Here is a 19,104-nt window from a genome sequence, read left to right as displayed (position 1 = left end):
CACCACCACCACGTCAGTGACAGGATTTGTGTGTGTTGGGTGAGAAGATCTCTATTGTAAGGGTTCTACAGCAACTCCTGTAACCCACTTTCTCGGTTGCTCTGTATCACACACATCACTAATAGGAGTGAGTGAGTAAATTCCTCTCCCAGAGTTTATTCGATGGCATAATGATGGAATCTTGAGATACATTCTCAGTAATTATCCTACTTATTAACATAACTTTAAGTGTGATCTCTTGAAACAGAAATAGCTTGAAATTCAGTATTTTATACTAAGTTAAGGCTTACAAACTCAGCGCTCCCCCTCCCCCCAAAAAATAACCCACAGAAGGGGTGATTTCTGTTGGAAATGCAGTCACTAACGAGGACAAATACTAGTGATAGGAAGTATCTGAGGAGGAAAAGCTAGTTTTAAAAGCTTCCTATTGATTGAGTTGGAAACTAACATAGCTCTCGGGTTTAGAAGTGTTTCCATGATTATCCATTAAGGACTACTGGAAAAGAAAAAAAAAAAAAGTTTGGTCACTTCAAGAGATGTCTTCTGACCAAATCCTGCTTTTCTTCTCAGCATTTGACGTGGTGATATATTCATTACTGCATTTTTGTGTCATATACAAGAGTTGAGTAAAGAATAAGTGACTCTTGCTCCCTCTCCTCTTCGCGTTCCAGGGAATGATATTTTCCACTCCTTTTCCCCACATTCCCCAGGCTAGTTCTGCTTAACACCAAACCAGTTGGTAAATGAGGATCTCATGACAAGTTTGCTACCACCTTATATACTAAACTCCTAAGAGTGATGGTACGTATTCCATGAGACTCTTTATTTACTGCCCTGGGGGTACTGAAAAGAAACTTAGTAGGTAAGATTTATATATTTCATGCAATTCACAATTCCTAAACTCACCCTGTAGTCAACGTTGCTCTTTGAATATACTTTGAACATCAGAAAGTGTATATTATGTCCTATTGCATGAAAGTTTTATCAGTTAAATTTAATTATTTCAAACCCAGACTTTTAGACAAACCTTTAGCTTGATGAACAATGTCTTGATATCTCCTCAGTGACATTTTGTAATCTCCTTTGCAATTAGATTCAAACATATAATTAACTGGGTTCTAGCACTTTGGATGTTAATATAAGTGATAAAACTTCCTTCCAAACCAGGTCACAATCTTCTGTTATTCTTTCACACCTACACTGTACAGCATAATAGCCACTAGTCACATGTGGTTATTAAGTCTGAAATACAGATGTTCTGAGACTCTGAGAGGCGCTGGGAGTGTAAAATGCATAATGGATTTTTTAAAAGTACTATAAGAAAGAATATAAATCATCTCATTCATAATTAATATTTTGACTACATGTTGAATATGTTAAATAGAAAATACTTCGGTTTTATAAATGATTAAAGTAAAATATATCATTGGAGCAGGCATTGTGGAGCCAGGTTGGTGAGCTCAGTACTTGAGTTCCAGGATTGAGTGCAGCTCTGGTTCACATCCAGTGTCCCACTGGTGCGCCTCCCAGGTGATGGTTTGGGTGCTTGGGCTCCTGCCCCCATCTAGGTGGGTGTCTTGGAGGGAATTTCTGGCTCTTGATTTCAGCCTGGCCTCACCCAGACTGTTACCAGCTGGGAGGAGTGGGTCAGCAAATGGAGGACAGCTGTTTCTTTCAGCCCCTCTGTCACTCTGGTTTCAAGCAAATGAATACAACTTTAAACATGCTTACATAAAATTTCATCTGTTTTCATTTTAGATCTCAAATTTGGTTTTCAGAAATTGAAAAATTATGTGAGTTGCTTGTCTCTAATTTGTATTGGCTAATGCTAAAATATTCTCAGTGTTGTCCCATATCTTTCTACTAGGTCACACAGTGGATCAGTTTTTACATCTCCAAGAACTCTCCATACTGTCCTCTAAAAGGCATCCTAATCCACACTGATGGGAATATGAACTAACACAGCCATTCGCATTTGACAGAAAATAAACTTGCATAAACATCTTCAAAAATCCTAGCTTTATTGAAAACTAAACCTAAATTTAATATATTTTTACTCAAGTTCCAATTTACAGTTTTATATGTTCTCTCTTGCCCTCTACCTTTTACTTGGTATCTATTTTTGGTATGCTTCTGATTAATTTGCATATCTATTTTTCCATATAACCTTTAGAACTGATTTGGTTAAACAGAATAAATCATTGTTTATTATAATACTATTTAAAGTATACGTTAAATTAAAAACAATATCTTTGTGATATTAAGGCAGGCTTTTCTGGAATAAACTGCATCTTTCTCTTTCATTTTCTTCTAAGTTCTTCAGGATAATTTTCAATGCCGATATTGAAACTTTCTTGTTTTTAAAAAATATGTTCCACTGGCACAGGTTTCTAACACATTATCATTCATATGTATGAAGTCTATTTAATTGCATATGCATTCTATAATCTGCTGTTACTAAATTATTTTATGGATATTCCTTTACATCAATATTTGTGTTTTTAGTGTTGTTATACTTTTTGGTCTTTTTAAGTAAATAAGCGTGTTTGCAAATTGAGATACTATTACTGCTTTGTGTGAGTGTTTTGTCTAAAATTGATTTTCCACATTGGGTTGTGATTTGGTATAATTTCCAACACAATGTTAACTCTTTGTCTGGAATATACTTATGCTTTCTCTGTGTTCCTTCAGTAAGTATTATGTGTGTCTTCATTCAATAATATAATGACAGTTAGACTCTTCTTCTAATACATAGCATAACATATTAGTAAATGATGCAATAATCCCACTTTATATTAAGCATTTTCTTAGAAAGGGATGGTTAACTTTATCAAATGGTAATAACTCATATTTACATGGAAATAATAAACTAAGAGCATTAGATAATTTGAGGAATGACTTCAAATCTGCAAATGTTTCCCAAAATAAAATAAGTAAATAAATTTAAATAGGACAAATAGGAAATAAGGAATTCTGAAAGCATGAGCAAAGCAGGGAGCAGGAGACAGCTGTGGGAAAGGTGCAATTAAACCGCAAAGTAAGGGACAAGCACAGGGCAAGTTATTGCATTTTCTGAAACAAGACCATGAGAATATTTTTTTAAACAGCATATTTAATGGTGAGAATACAGAAACAGTCCCCTTAGGTCAGGAAGAAGGTGGGGCTGTTCCTTTCTTTCACTACTACTTACTAATATTATACTGGAAACCCTAGAAAATGCAGTGAGGATAAAAAACAAATTAGGTACATTTGTTTGGAAAGTAGAAATGCAGGTGCCTTTCTCTGCAAATGACATGACTGTCTAGGTAGAAAATCTGAAACAACTAATGAAAAAAAAAACCCTGCACAAATTTGGAATAAGGAATTCTAACAAGATTGGTGAAAACAGGGTTAATAGATACTTACAAACAGCAACTAGAATTTGAAATTTAAAAAAACATAACACAATATCAATTATATTAGGTTCTTCTGATGAGGAAATATTAAGAATTAACAAAAATGCAAATGGTCTCTATGCGGTACCCCATAAAACAGCTGTGGGGGCAGAGGTCATGTGGGGAAGCCTCTATGCCTTCGTCTCAAGTTTTACAAGGATTCCTCTGCTATCTGAACAGCAGGGCAACAGAGATGGGCATCTCCACCCTTCTAGTCACTCTTCAAAGCCAGTGTCAGGTGAGTTCAGACAGGGCTGATCCCAGGAACCCACAGCTCCAGCTGGATCTCCCATGCAGACAGGGACCCAGAGAGCTGGAAATGTCCTGTTCTAAAAGTTAAAATCTGCTTCTACAAAATTAGCAGAAGGGAACCCTGGAACAAAGGATCTGAAAATAAATGGTCTTCCTTGCGCCCTTCTTCAGGAAGCTACCTAAAACTACAATTTTCTAAAAACCAGAGAATAATCCAACCAAAAGGGTGACACAGAACCTAGCAGGTGAGGGTCGAACAAAAAGAAGAGAAGTTTTCCTTAGAATAGCTACTTTTCAGGGCCAACAACCATTCCCAAGGTCATACGCATAACAACAGGCGGGATTCTTTTCTTCCATTTATGTTCTTGGACCTCTGGTTTTCTTCTTTGCCTCTGTGTCTTGACTTGCTTTGTAAATATTTTTGTTCCCAGGCACTGCACTTTTGCCGCCGTGCTCTGAGGTCCTTAGCCTATTTCTCTAGTTTCCACTCCTAGCTCCAGCAAATGTAATCATAAATCTGTGTTTTCAAATCTGGTAGATATTGTTGCCCACATATTGCTTGTTAAAATGCAGTCAAGTTCCACGCCTCTTTAAGAACAAAACAAAACAAAAAACACTGGAGAACCAAAAATCCATCCGATTTCATGCCTTAGCAAAATAATACAAAAGTCAAATACCAGCCTTCACCATTCTTCTCAGGCAGTTTTGATTCTTTTTGTCATCTCAAAAAGGTTAAAAAAAAATAACTAACACTAATTGAATGCTGACCATGTGCCAAGTACACTCTAGATATGCATCGTATGTAGAACATCTGTTAATCCTGTAAGTCAATATTTAATAGGGAAGTTGAGGTGTGGAAATGTGTGATAACTTACGCAAGTACATACACACAAAGGAAAAAAAAGGAATAGGGAATTAAGACTCAGGCTTCTGTTTCCAGTGCTTGCCCCTCATACTGATTCGCTAGCTATCTAAGAAGACTTCATATTTCTATAACAAACAGGTAGGGCAGGCTGAAGTCAGGAGCTGAAAACTCAATCTAGGAAACCAACTTGGGCCTCAGGGAGCAAACCACTTGAGCTGTCAGCCATTGCCCCCCCAATGTATACATCAACAGAACTATGGCATCAAGAGAGAAGCCAGGACTGGGGCCAGGTCTCGAGTCGAAGGCGTGTCCATCCTAAGTGGCTGCTTGACAGCTGGGGCAAACAGCAGCCCCTCAGTTAGCTTGCCAAGTATAATCTCCACAAGGTAGATCCGAACTAGGGTAGATTTCCAACTTCTCAGCTGAAAGAAAGCAAATGCCATTTCCCCTTTCAGGGTTCAGTAAATTACTTAGCAGAGTTTCCTCAAACATTGCATACCACAGACCTAATTAATGGGCTGAATTTCCATGGCAGTGGTTCTGAAAGTGTGACTTTTACATCAACAGAATCAACATTACTTGGAAACTTGTTAGAAATCAAAATGCTTTAGTCCCACCTGAGCAATCCATGGCCTAACATACTCTTAAGGTGATTCAGATGGAGTGTGCTGCAACTACCTGTGTGATTTCATTAAATCTCTCTTCAAAAAGTAAAATCCTCTTGCTTTCTCATTAGAAACTCATCTATCTATCTAATTATCTATCTGTTCTTTAAATCTTGAGTCTAGGCTTCAGACTCAATTTTGCATAAAGGCGAGTGGTAGTGTGGCAGTATAATTACTTTTTAATTCCCTGTAATTTTAGACCCTTGTATTTTTTCAACTAAATGTGGAATGCTAACAGAATTAAACCAGTATCTCATTGCTGGCCCATCCAGGCCCCACAACAACACAACACTCGGGCTTGGCTTGGTGCTTCCTCCCTCCTCCACTCCTACACCCGTCCTTAGGTACTGCCAACTTGACAAAGCAAATTTCTTCCACCACTCTACATTTCTACCTGCAATCCCTGCTGTCTTTACTTCTCTTGAAATTGTCCTTCACAGACAATGTTGGGCAAAATGTCACTATTTTAAAAAAAGTCTCCTTTCCCAAGTAGTTAGTCATTCTTTCTTCTGTGTTCAAACAACACTGTAGTATACTAAAAAGTGTGCTTTATTTTAATTATTTTCTGCAGCTGTTTCCTCCTTGCAATGTTAATTTTTTAGAGAGGAAGAACCAAGCTGCACTTCGGCTTCATCAGTGTACTTACTGTACTCTGTCTGGCACACAACTGGCTCTCAACAGATACTGTATTGGGAGAATGTTTAAAGATTATTTTATGTACTAAATATCTGTGGTAAGATGGTACAAGACTGACAATTGTTTCTAAAATACAAATAAATCACTAAAAGCAATGTGTTGATTTGCTAGATCATTATATAAGGTCATAAAACAGAATAAATCAACTAAAGAATGCCTTTGCTCATATGCTATAGAGAACTGCTTTTTGCTAGCAACAATCATGTTAATTGGCAAATATTTGCACTTGCAAGCTAAATATGCTTTCCACTGAGACCACTCCATGTTATATGCATATAGTACTGAACAATTTTAATTCTCTCATAAGATGCTTTCAAATATAGTAGTTTAGAATGTAAATATGCATACATTTTAACAGTAGCCAGATTGATCAAAAGTTTTGTAACAGTAGGTTGATTTAAAAAAAAAAAAGTTTACTTCTGAGATTATTCTACAGTATTAAACAATGAATTATTTACCTTTCATTGAAAACAGTGAGACCTATCACAATCCAATTTTCCTTTCACTAACTGAATGATATCCCTTGTTACTTGGGTGCTTTGCAAAGATTAGATTCAGAAAAACATTCATGGGAATGGTGCTCAGTGGATTAAACCAGCTAGTATAATTATCTCAATTGCAAACACGGATACACAGATGCAACATCCTACAAGCCATCTTAACACCAAGCGCAGATGTTGGAGAGTCTACCTACAGTGGTGCATCATTTCTCTTTATTCTTCGTAAAATTATTTTAGATAAATACTCAAAAGGGTCCTGATCCTTACTATTTGGGGATGAAGGTTTCTACAAGTTCACATATAAATATTTATATCTCCACAACGATCACACTAAGGAATTTATGAGTTACCAAAGCCTTGTGCAGGCCGGTCATCATCCTCTAAAGATATAGTTCTCTGCTCTTCATTTTCTCCAGTGATTTGGCTTTTCAGAAACCAAATAGTGGGAGGAAACAGGAAGACAGGACATCTGAGTCTGTTGATATCCATAGCTAATCTCCCAGAGCATCTGAGCTCTGCTTTATTACTTCCATTACAGAAGGTATTTAGCATGATTATGACATCAAAATTTGTTTGGAATATTTATATTTAGAACATATGCAAAAGAATGAAATGAGCATACTGTATCTTTCATTTGAAGAAATCGGGGGTTATTACATCCTTGTTTTTTTCTGATTTGATATAAAATTTAAAAGTTAAACTCATTTCAAATACATACCATGCTTACTGACTGTGTATATATATGAGTATGTGTTGCGAGTACAGATGGGTATGACATGTTCAACAGTTTCACTGGAGTCCATCTTTAGTTGGAAGTAGGGATGCACATTGCATTGCATCTCCACATCTGCATATGGTAGTCTCTTATTACGCCACCACTATACATTCCCTTAAGTGAGAAGCCACAAGATCAACAAGAGATAGGAGGTAAAACAAAGACAAAATGAAAAAAGAGAAAAAAATACATGTCTAGATAATGGGATGCTGGACCATCTGACATTATCTGTACCAGCAATGTCGGGGTACACTTAAGTAACAGATTGATGGAACAATAACTTGTTATGAAGTACTATACTATTATAATAATATGAGAAAAATCAGTCATGGGGAAGGAATCTGGCAGGGAGAGGGGAATCCCAGACCTTATTTAATTGTACCATAAAATTCAAAATAATAAAAAAGATGGGTATGGAGAGTACTTAAGGATGACAAAACAATGTTTTGTTCCCCCTGTTTCATGACAAATGCCAAAACCGCATTCAAGAAAAAAATTAGTAGGTATTCAGAATCATCACCCATCTAAAATTTTGGTTCTGAAAATCAAGGTTCTTAGAAGAACTTTGGTCCTTATATGGTTGCAACTGAAGAGATAAAAGAAGTAACTTTCAGGAGAAAATGGGGATATAAAATCATGAGATACAAACAGTATCTTTTCATTGACATAAAAATAAATATTTGTTCTCACAAACTATTTTCCTTCAAACAACTTGAAGCATGTTTCTCAACAAAATTATTTTTGATCATGATTTCAAAACTAGACTTTCCTTGAATATGGTTGTGTGAATGAGAAAGATTTTATGATTATAAATTGCACTTATCGGGAAGTAAGAACTAAACATTTTTAGGATTACAACATAGCTACAAATTACATAGATAGGATATTTAACTTGAATTTACCTTATCTAGAAATAGCTTTGTATTTAGCTAGAGATAAATAATGTTTCACTTTACAGAACAGATGTGATAAATCACACAGTTGTGGAAATTTTGGCAATCAAAGGTTAATAGAAGACAAATTTTGAGAAAGAGATAAGACTTAATTCAAAATGGTACTGAGGAAAGAACGGCTGGAGTTACTGAAAAGGCACATTTGACTTCGAATGACACCAAAATCATAAGGATATATTTAATCATTTTATTTCCTTACAATATTGCTTCTGTAGTTTTCTAAAATGATAATGACCTATTTTGTGATGTCTATTTTACAAATATTATATAAGTCAGAATATGTATTCCTCACTGATAAATGTTTCACTTGCATTCATTTTTTTTGTTGTGTCTATGTGTACATCTGTATCTAATTTGCCACATAGAAACTAACTTATCACTGCTTTGAATATATTTCTTAGTTCTATTCAATAAACTATTTTCCCTTTAGGCATTTTCCTTTGTCTGAACCTAGCATCAGATTAACTAAGTATATTAAATTATACTTTTATAGTGCAATGTTTCCTATGGAATATGGGGGGAGGGGCTAAGAAAATAAAAATTTCTGCCTTCAGTGGGTTCTGATGCTAGATCTTTTTTCATAAACGTGTCCATATTCCCTTTAGCCTAGAATACTGCCTGATCAGATTACCCACATAAAAGCACGCATTTTTTATTCCATTTAGTAATTAGTCAACATTTCCCAAATATTCATGTAGGCCCCATAAACTCAGGAGATTCAACAGCAACTCATTTTGTGAGTCCTTCAGGCCCAGAATCATGCTCAAACATGTACACTGCTGTAATCAACCAGAATTCAGTAATACATCTCCAAATTATGTTCATCCGTTAGTATCATCAAGTAGCTTACATTAATCCACTAGTTTTCTCTTAATTCCAATTATTTTTAAAATCACCTAAAAATTATACAGCTCTGATATTCTGACAGAAACATGAAGAACATATCTTTCAGATTTCCTAAATTAAAAGTAAACACACAACCACAAACACACAAGCATTTGACCTCTAAGTTTTTCCCCTTATCTTTATAAGTATTTATATTCCTTATGTCTAGGATATGCTTGATAATGGCATTTCTATATTTGAAAGATAGTGACTCCCCTGATCTAAATGAACAAGTTTACAGAGACTCTTTACAAGGAACAGAAAATAGGTCACAGTTAAAAGAGAATGAAAATATTTGGGAAAAGGGATTTAATATAATCAAGTATGTGATTATCCTACAGATTGCAAGACATGGGCATTTTTAAGCACTGAGAAAATATGCAAATGCTGCAAGGTAGGGTGAACAATGTTTTCACCAATCAAAGTTTGGTTCAGGTATAAACAGGTGAGTTGTGCTACATGATACTTGGAAATATAAAGGTATAGAGAGTAAAGATTTATCTATATTGTGGCAATCAGGACTCACAATGTATGTCTTTGTCATGTTTAATGCTTTATAGGAATGGCTCACTGATTTGATGCAACAATTCAGAATATTGTTACACTGATTATTTCAGAAAGCTTGCAATTCTGATTGTTCTACGTGAGTATAAAAATTGTTTCAAAATTCTGAAATTAAAACTGTAATGAAAACACTACAAACAACAATTAAACCATGCACATACAACCATTTTGCAAACATTTTGAGAACTGTAAATTTCCATTCTGAAAATCTTCGATAATATTTTCCATTTATCATTGGGCATTTACGTTGTTGTATTTTATTCTTCCTTTATTACATGCACTTATTTTAAGAGAAGCTATGGCTTGCAAAAGTATATGTTCCACAACAGGTTTACCTTTCTTTTTTAAGTTTCTGTGACGGAAATGACTAACTCATTAGATATACTTTAAAAAATTTTTAATAGACTTGAGTAATATATCCTTATTTACATAGTAAAATAGGGCCTGGTAATATTCTGCTATCAAATATCAGATAAAATGAATTATATATTTAAATATCTAGAATCAGCAAAGAGACAATCTTTAAGATCTTATCTTCCAGCTTTGTATGCAGTATGGAGAGTGTTACAAAATGAGACAGATTGTGGAGAGAGTAACCCAAATGTATTAGGAGTTTTAAACATTGTGCTTGGAATTTTCCCTTATAATAAGTCAACATGCTTACAATAAACCAGGCAAAATACACATTATCACAGTGTTTAGCACTTGAAGCCTTGCAATTAGGGATCATGTTTTATTAGCATTATAATCATATTATCTGGAGTTATCAAGTAGGCATTCAAAATACGCATGTAAACATACACACACAGTAAGAAGATAAGGAAATTGACTCTTAAAATATTTAACTGATTAGCCCCAAATCCAGTATGATTAAATGTAAATCTAAGCTATTCTAACCCAAGACCTTCTACCTAAGCTAACTTCTCAATACAACCTTGATGCCAATTTTCAAGATAAAAAAAATTACTTTGTGTTGAGGTATAATTACCTAGAGATCTGCTATTGACCTTGAGGTGTGCTATGTTTGCAAAATAAATATGATTAAGAATGTAGATTAGTGTCTGCAGAAAAGAAGGACGAAATTCCATTTTAAGTGAGTTGAAATATGCTGTATGTTATCATGGCCGAATAAATCCCAAGTGGTACTATTAACTTGTCTTGGACTTGGTAAAGATCAAAGTGGACAAAAATAATAGTTGTTATAAAATGAAAATTCCTTATATCTTCTTCTAACATAAGACATATTCTTGTTACTTGATATGATTATATTTACAATCTTCATGTTATTAAAGCAACTTGCATTATCAACAACTAGACAAATTTTTCTAAACTAAACCTGCTACAGCTGGAATATGTATTAATAAAATTAATATGTAAAAATATAGCTCAGTTACATTGTCCTATACCAATAGGGAGAGGCCAAACCTACAGATTATATGTCATGCAGAAGAAAATCAATTTTAAATGACACGCAGTCAGTCTGTCTCAAGTAGTCTTACTCCTCCATTTGAATTCCTGTCTACTTGAAGGTATGTGCAAGAAACATGTTTTATAAAAGTAAATAATTTATCTTTGTCATATCTTCTGCTGAGTATATGTTAAATAAAATATTAAAAATTAAAATTAAAATTCCCAGGTCTGTGCAGTTAAAATAGTCTGAAAATATGAGAAAATGATTTTGACATCTAAAATACACAGGTACATAAAAATTCTGCAAACCCTATCTTGAAAGAGAAGTAATAGAACATTCTTACCTTAGAAAATTGTGCATTTATCCATTTTGTGAATGTTTTCTTTTGAACATCTTCTCTTTCATCTACAATGTGAACAAAATATCGAGTCATGAGGAAATTTTACATTATTCATATTTGAAAATCTTTAAAACAGTTTTTATTTTTATGTGTTAGGGTTATTTTAAATGTAGAAATGAAGTTATTCACAGATCAAGTTAAACATGAGCAGTGATGTTGATATTTAGGACTCAAATTACTTCTGTAAAATAACTGGTATAGTCTAGTCACCGGTAATTAAAATATTGCACAGACACTGCAGAAAAACAATCTCATCTGAGTAAGGGGAATGTCTCCCTATGTTAATTATATATTCTAAAATAACTGAAGTAAATTATCAGGTATCACTACTTATCAAAACTATTTCTGAGCCTCCCTGGCCCAATCCTCATGGAAGCGATTCAGCCCTGCTCCTCAAAGTCTCCACCCCCCGACCAGGGCCTGCCGCCCTCACAGGGGAGGCTCCGGGATGAGCAGAGTTCTGTATCTTCCCATCGCAGCAAGCAGCACACTGTCAGCACAGAGGAAAAGCTTCCAAGATACATTTGTTAAACATGCAAATTCTTCATACAAGGAGTATGGTACAACTCAACATTTTCTAGTACCTTTTTTCATCCAAGAGTCAGGAAATTTTACATAAAAATGCAAGTATTACTCATCATAGTTTACACATAAATACTGAAACAAAAAGTCCCCAATCATTTAGGTCAAGGTATTAAACTGAAAATTTATTAAAACCAGTTTCACAGAGTTCATGATTGTAAAATGTTCTCCTACTCCAGCACTGAGTCAAATGAACACAAAAATGATCAATCTTGATATTTTGAAAATATTCTTTCGAAGCCAAAGCCTACCTTTGAATTACTGTTAGTGTACTCATATCAGTCAATGTCCAATTGATGAGTCTATCTATGAGATACTTAAACCTGGAAAATTTCATACCTTATTTATTTGGGTCAAAAGAACCATTACTGATATGCCCTGGCAAAGTAAAGCTATTTGCTTTTGTATTATTTTTCAGTATTAAGCATCCACTGCTTCCAAAAACAGATGACATATAGTAAAGAATAACTTCCATAATGGATGCATGCACTAAGAATACCAGTTTATCTAAATTATAATATTAGTCAGTGAGTGGCCATTTTAATCAATCTCAGAAATGATAGAGGATAAATGACAGAGTTGAAACTATTCTTAAATGAGAAATTCTTTACCATCATAAAATGTATTCTTATTTAATAGTGTTATGCCCATAAGCCACATACACGTGATCAATATCAGCATCATCTACAAGTTGTGCGGTAAAATACAACATTAAAGTCATCTACATGATGTGTGGTAAATTACAATATTAAAGTCTTCCATTTGTTGGCAGGTGCAGATACATAACAATAGTGACCATTTTCAACTCTAATTTAATCTCCTTTAAATTTTTTGGTTTCCACAATTGCATACACTTTTGAAAACCATAAGAAATGGAATATTTCACATGGTAAAATTTAACCATTTTCATAGACTTACTGCAGGAATACTGGTCCCTATGTCTATTTCTTATATGCCTTTAGGAAAACAACACCATTAGCAATCATGTGTTTTTACCCACATGCACATGCATACCTTCTCCATCAGACATCAGTCACATGAGTCTGTTGGGTTTGTTCCCACCAAAACTTGCCTGAGCCTTAGTACCTCAATGTAGAAGTTATAGAAAGTGATGCCCAATGGGACTGTTCTGGTAATGGGAGCAGGGCCCTAATGAATAGTCATTTTGTGCTACTAAGTGAGTTTATACTTCCAGGGCACTGGGCCATTTAGTTATTTTAAGAGCAGGTTACAAAAAGTGATGTAGGCCTTTCTGCTTTTTCTCTTCCAAACATTCCCATTTGACCTCCCCCCTTCTACCAACAGATCCATGCCAGAAACTCAACTGAAGCCAGTGCCATGCTCTTGGACTTCTAGAACCATGTGCTCAACAAACTTTCTCTGTAAGTTATCCTGTTTCTGATGTTTGATTATAGCAACAGAAAATGGACTAAGGTATGGGCCTTTGAAAGCATATGTTTGGAAATTGTTAAAACATATTCAATGACCCCCACTTAAAGCTAACTAAGAAGCCATGTGAAGAGAGCTGTTTCAGGGTCATTTTAGTGAAAAATGTGCAGTAAAACAATATTTTTATTCTTTTCAATTAAATGTACAGTGGTGTTTTTAGACAGGCCTTGAAGGCAGCAAAGAATCCTTGGCATAATGTGCAAAATGTTACACATTCGCTGTATAAATAGCACTGAAGGTGAGTTTTAACATACAAGCATCTGTACTAGATATTCTCTCATCTTCCATTTCCTTTTATAAAAGAAAAACATGCCTCCAATGAATTAACTGTTAATATTCTACTCTGGTGTGGGAGCATGTAGTTTCTTCAGAATCATAAGTATTAACATAGCTAATTGTATGATTGAATATATAAGTGCTTTTTATAAGACTGTTTTACTGTTATAATTTTAATGCATAATTAATTGTTATTTAATACATAAAAGATTCAAAGTCATAAAGAGTAAAGCTAGCAAGTGACAGAAATGAACTTAACATAGATTATCTGAATCACAGTTCATGGTTTGTCATATTTAGACATCTTTCATTTACACTCTAATTACATAATTAATAATACAGTATGCCATAAGGTAAGCAGATATACAAAACTTGAACATATTAGTACAGATGCAAAACATGGCTGAATTTAGAGCCTCTTGTTTGTTCCAATTCCCGGGGATCCTTATATGCTGTAATCCACATCAAAGGCATCCTGGAATTCTGCAATTCAGAACCTACAACCTATCAACAATTGAATATTGAACCTCCCTTATGATGTTTGTCGCATTGACTGTCGATATTTTAAATAATAATGATAATATATTTGCTTGTTGATGGTCAGTGTTTCGATTTTTGCCATATAAAATATGGAAATATTTTAACATTTGAAAAGTATCCCATACTGTCATGTGTATACATTTCAATCCTCATATCTTTCACACAAGCACAATAGTGTTGTTTTCTTTAATTTCTTTCTTTTTATATTTTTACTGGAAAGTCAGATATACAGAGAGGAGGAGAGACAGAGAGGAAGATCTTCCGCCTGACGATTCACTCCCCAAGTGGCCGCAACGGCTGGAACTGAGCCAATCTGAAGCCAGGAGCCTATTCCAGGTCTCCTATGCGGGTGCAGGGTCCCAAGATTTGGGCCGTCCTCAACTGCTTTCCCAGGCCACAGGCAGGGAGCTGGATAGGAAGCAGGGCTGCCGGGATTAGAACTGACACCCATATGGGATCCTGGCGTGTGCAAGGCGAGGGCTTTAACCACTATGCCATCGCACTGGGCCCTGTTTTCCTTAATTTCATCCTAAATATTATGTGGCTGTTTTTTTTTCTTTTGTTTTGGTTTTATTTTTGCTTTTTACTGAAATTTACACTATAAGGAATACATTGGTGCCTTATCTTTCAGTTATAGGTTAAATTATAGGATATCCATAGGATAAATTAGTGGGTCATAGTTATAGAAATCCTTATAACTTTGGTTAAATATAACATCATATCATAATAAATAGGTTAAATATAACAGAACATCACACACATTTTAAACTGCTATCAGAGAGAATGAGATGACAAGCTTTTGAATTATACTCTCAGTGGTATATGTGCTGTGGATAGATTTGTTGCTTTTAAGTGATTACTGCTTTATCAGATAGAAGATACTAGAGCTATAGTTTGATTCATTTATTATTAATAAAGTGGAGCCTGTTTGGGGCATTTATTCCACCTGTTTCTACTTTTGTCAACATACTTGTGTCTTCTGCTCACATATTTATTGTATGCTTGATACTGTATTGGGAATAAGAGCATACTATATCAATGGTCGTTACACATTTCAAGTCACAGACTGATTATTTCATGAAAGCAGACATATTTATATACAGTTTCATGGAACTGACTGATCCCTCTACACAAAATTGCTGCTACCACAAGACACAAGCCAGGGACCACCATTAGAAACTGAAGTACTTACTCTGCTTAGTCACTGAATAAAAACATTTCCTTGAGTGGGCAGATTCCTTTATTCCTTTCATTTTTATTTTGCTAAAAGTCAGGTTTGTATACATTCAAATTCATATATTTCCATTTTTAGTACTCATATTGCTTTAAATTGAAATGATATATATGATCAGTTTTATACCCAGAGTTATTCCAAAATTGTTGTACATATATACCACCACATATATAAATTGTTTTGAAGACCATTTTGGTACTTGAACGAGATGCATATTATTGTATACACAGTCTAATAGAGTGCATTCAATAAATTTGGTAACAAAACAAATGAGAAAACAAAGTCAAATCTGCCTTCTTCGGAATTAATCATCAACATGCTATTGTGCAGTCATGTCAAGCAGCATGCATTATATTCCTGTCCTCTGGTGTGTGTTTATACCTTATTCTCTTTTACTAATAAAAATATGCAGGGCATATTAATACAAGAAGCAAAGAAGGAACAGTTCAGAAAAATTTACTTGAAGCTGTTTCCCAGAAATGTGAGGGAGTAAAGAACTGTTACTTCATAAATTGCAAAAGGTAAACAACATTTTATTTTATTCCATGGAGAAAATCCATATAAATTTACCTCTGTTGGGACATAAAAATCATATTTATCCTCTGAATTAATTAACCTCTTTTAATAAATTTATTTTTTGTTCAATATATGTGGACCTTCTAAGATGAGTGCAACAACCTTTCAACATGTTATTGACTTATACTCCTATGACCCACAGGGATATAAATGGGGAATATACTAAGTTGTGATATCCACGATCCACAAGGCTAAGTTATTGCAGAAAGATGATATCAAATAAACTGAGAGAACATTACAACAGGAGAACTGGCTTCTAGTACCAGGCCTCACTCTCTTTATCTGTAGGGTGAGGATACGAACTGACTTTTAATTCAGGAAAATATTGTGAAGACAAAGAAATCATTTATGTAGTCATTTGTAGAGGAATTATTTACAAAATATTTACTCTTTGCTGGTTACTGTACTAGCTGCTGAGAATACAAACAAGACTCGCAATTTGGCAAGGTTCACAGCCTAGTAGAAAACAGACATATCATAGATAAACATGAAACATTTTGCATGAGCAAGAATACATATATTCCAAGGGCACTGTAGGAGCAGAGAAAGCGCTATGCATTCACATGAGTGTTAAGGAAACGGGATCTTGAGGGATGAGTCCAAGTAACAAGGTAAAAATGTACCGAGGAAAACATGAATCTTGCTTAGTAGAAAGTCAGGTCAAAAGCAGGGTGCTTAAAACTTCCAAAGTGCATGCTCTTCCTGATACTCAATATGTGAGCAGGAAAGTAGTGGCACAGGATGCAGCTACAAAGGGATTTGAAAGCAAGACAACAGAGAGCCACCGTGGCATGAGCCTTTCTCTGCTAACAGATAAGACAACCTAAGCAAAAGATCTAAGCACTAGGAGGAAACAGTTCTACCATACCAAGATTTATCTGCCTTTCACAGAGCAGGTAGCCCTAATCTGTTTCACAGCATCATTCTGCAAAATGGTATTTTCCTGTGTATAACTATAGCAACTGAAGTTCCCCCTTACTTAGCAAAGAAAATGCGAGTTCAAAGAGCATTAATATTGATAATTATTTAGATGTGTGTGTAGTGAAAAAATACAAAGGAGTACCGAGTTTATCTCAGTTTAAAAAATGGAATGTGGATGTATCATGGGAGAGCTCTTACGGTCAGTCCATTATCTGGTCCACAAGAAGGAGAAAAAGAAATGAGAAGTACAGCAGAGTAGTAGTAAACATTAGGCAAGATTATGTGACCATATGGAACATTAGGAAGCAAGAGCCCAAACTCAGAACATATTTAGGAAATGGATTGGCCATATTATTTATGTCATAATATGCCAATGTAGAGTGGAGGAGGTAGGAATGGAAAATGTGTGAAAAATGTTTTCCATTAAATCTGAGTAATAACCTTAGATAATAGCATTTAAAACTTGTAGGGTCTAAGGTGGCATTAGTGGTCAGTTTATAATTAGTGAGTCTGACATAATTAAACCTCAACACAAATAACAGAAAATTATTGGTAATAAAGAGATGTTCTTATTTCCCTTTTACACTCCAATCAATGTAACGCAGTTCTCACTGCTCACCAACCTATAAAATTCTTTGTGATATATTTTTCATAATATCACCTAGACGCTTTCTCTCCTCCAAGACAGGGACTGACTTAATCGCTCTTCTTACAGTCACAGCACAATAAGTGTTATCTAATAATGCTCACCAAAGATGTTTAAATTTAATGAAGATCAGATTTATTCTTCAGTTTTCTTCTAGATTTTTCTTCTCTGCAGTTCTTATTTCTATTAACCTGCAGTAGGAAGAATAACCGTCTCCCCAGAATGTTAACACTCTAATGTCTGGTACCAGAAAAAGTCATTTTTGATAGAAAAAAGTAATTGGGGGTACAGAAGGAAGTAGGCTGGATAATCAGCTAAGCGGTGACAGGTAGATTCGTCTAGATCATCCAGGTGAGCTTGGTGTAATCAGAAGAGTCCTTGAAAGAGGCAAAAGGAAGCAAAATAAGGAGAATCAGAGGATGCAAAAGGCTTGGCTCAATGCTGTGAGCTTGCAAGATGAAAAAGGCAGGCCATCAGAAAAGGACTGTGGGACATCGCTAGAGAATGGACAGGACAAGGAAACAGGTTCTTTTGTGAAGCCTCTAGAAGCCACACCGCCCTGCTTGCACTTGATTTTAGCTTAATGAATTTCTGACTGGCCAAGATCTTTAAAAATAAATCAGTATAGTCTGGAGCTGCTAAATTTGTGGAAAATTTAATGCAAGCAACAGGAAACTAATAGATAAGTTGCAAGGCTATTAAGTCTAGTGTCAAATATGTCTTGACACGTACTAGGTGGTAGAAATTCAATTTTGGAAGAGACAATCTTCCTGACCTTTTCGCGCCATGGCTTAATGAGAGGAGGAGACATTAAAAAAAAAAACAGAATAGATAAGTTAATACAGATATACGTATAAGTTCCCTGATACACAAAACTCGAGGCTCTGTCATAATTATGTATTAAGAGAACTTGAAAAAAAAAAAACAGAGCTGTCTCAATAAAGTGGTACTTCAACTGAGTTCCAAAAGTTAACTCGGAGTAGACAGCAAGCAGAAAATTCAGTGTGAAGTCAGTAGGAAACCAAAGCAGACTTTGTTAAAAATTACTTTGTTTATTTATTTGTTTATTTAGAGTGATAGAGAGGGAAAAACAGAGAAAATGAACTTCCATTTGCTGATTCACCCCCAGATGGCCACTACTACAGCCAGGGCTGGGCCAGGCTGAAACCAGGAGCTAGGAGCTTCATCCAGAGTCCAGAAAACTTGGGCCATCTTCTGCTTCTTTAACCAGGCCATTTTTATCGATCCGGAATGGAAGCAGAGCATCTGGGTCTTGAACTAGCACTCAAATGGGCTTGCCAGAATCACAGATAATAGCAGCTTCACCCTCTCTGCTACAAAGCCAGTCTGTAGGGACGAATGAATGTCAGGTTTGGAACTTAGTAATAAATTTCACAGTACTGAGGTTATTTTGAGAAATTTAAGACTGTAGACAGAGTCCAGTCAGAGCCCAGGTGCAAAGTGACCACAGCCTGTGTTA

The 19,104-nt window shown here is 35.2% G+C and overlaps 1 protein-coding gene across 1 annotated transcript in view; it reads right to left on the bottom strand.

Annotated features, from left to right (window-relative positions):
• Nucleotides 1-19,104, bottom strand: part of DMD (dystrophin) — a 1,921,612-nt gene that overhangs the window by 1,619,081 nt on the left and 283,427 nt on the right. Inside the window, exon 2 of the mRNA XM_041000021.1 lies at nucleotides 11,344-11,405. Within this exon, the coding sequence (XP_040855955.1) occupies nucleotides 11,344-11,405 (62 nt within the window). The remainder of the gene's footprint in view (nucleotides 1-11,343; nucleotides 11,406-19,104) is intronic.

Source organism: Ochotona curzoniae, unplaced genomic scaffold (assembly GCF_017591425.1).
Source record: "Ochotona curzoniae isolate NIBS_2020 unplaced genomic scaffold, NIBS_Ocur_1.0 contig_1274, whole genome shotgun sequence".
NCBI lineage: Eukaryota > Metazoa > Chordata > Mammalia > Lagomorpha > Ochotonidae > Ochotona > Ochotona curzoniae.
The sequence above is the reverse complement of the archived record's forward strand: the minus strand, read 5'-3'. Positions and strand labels throughout refer to the sequence as shown.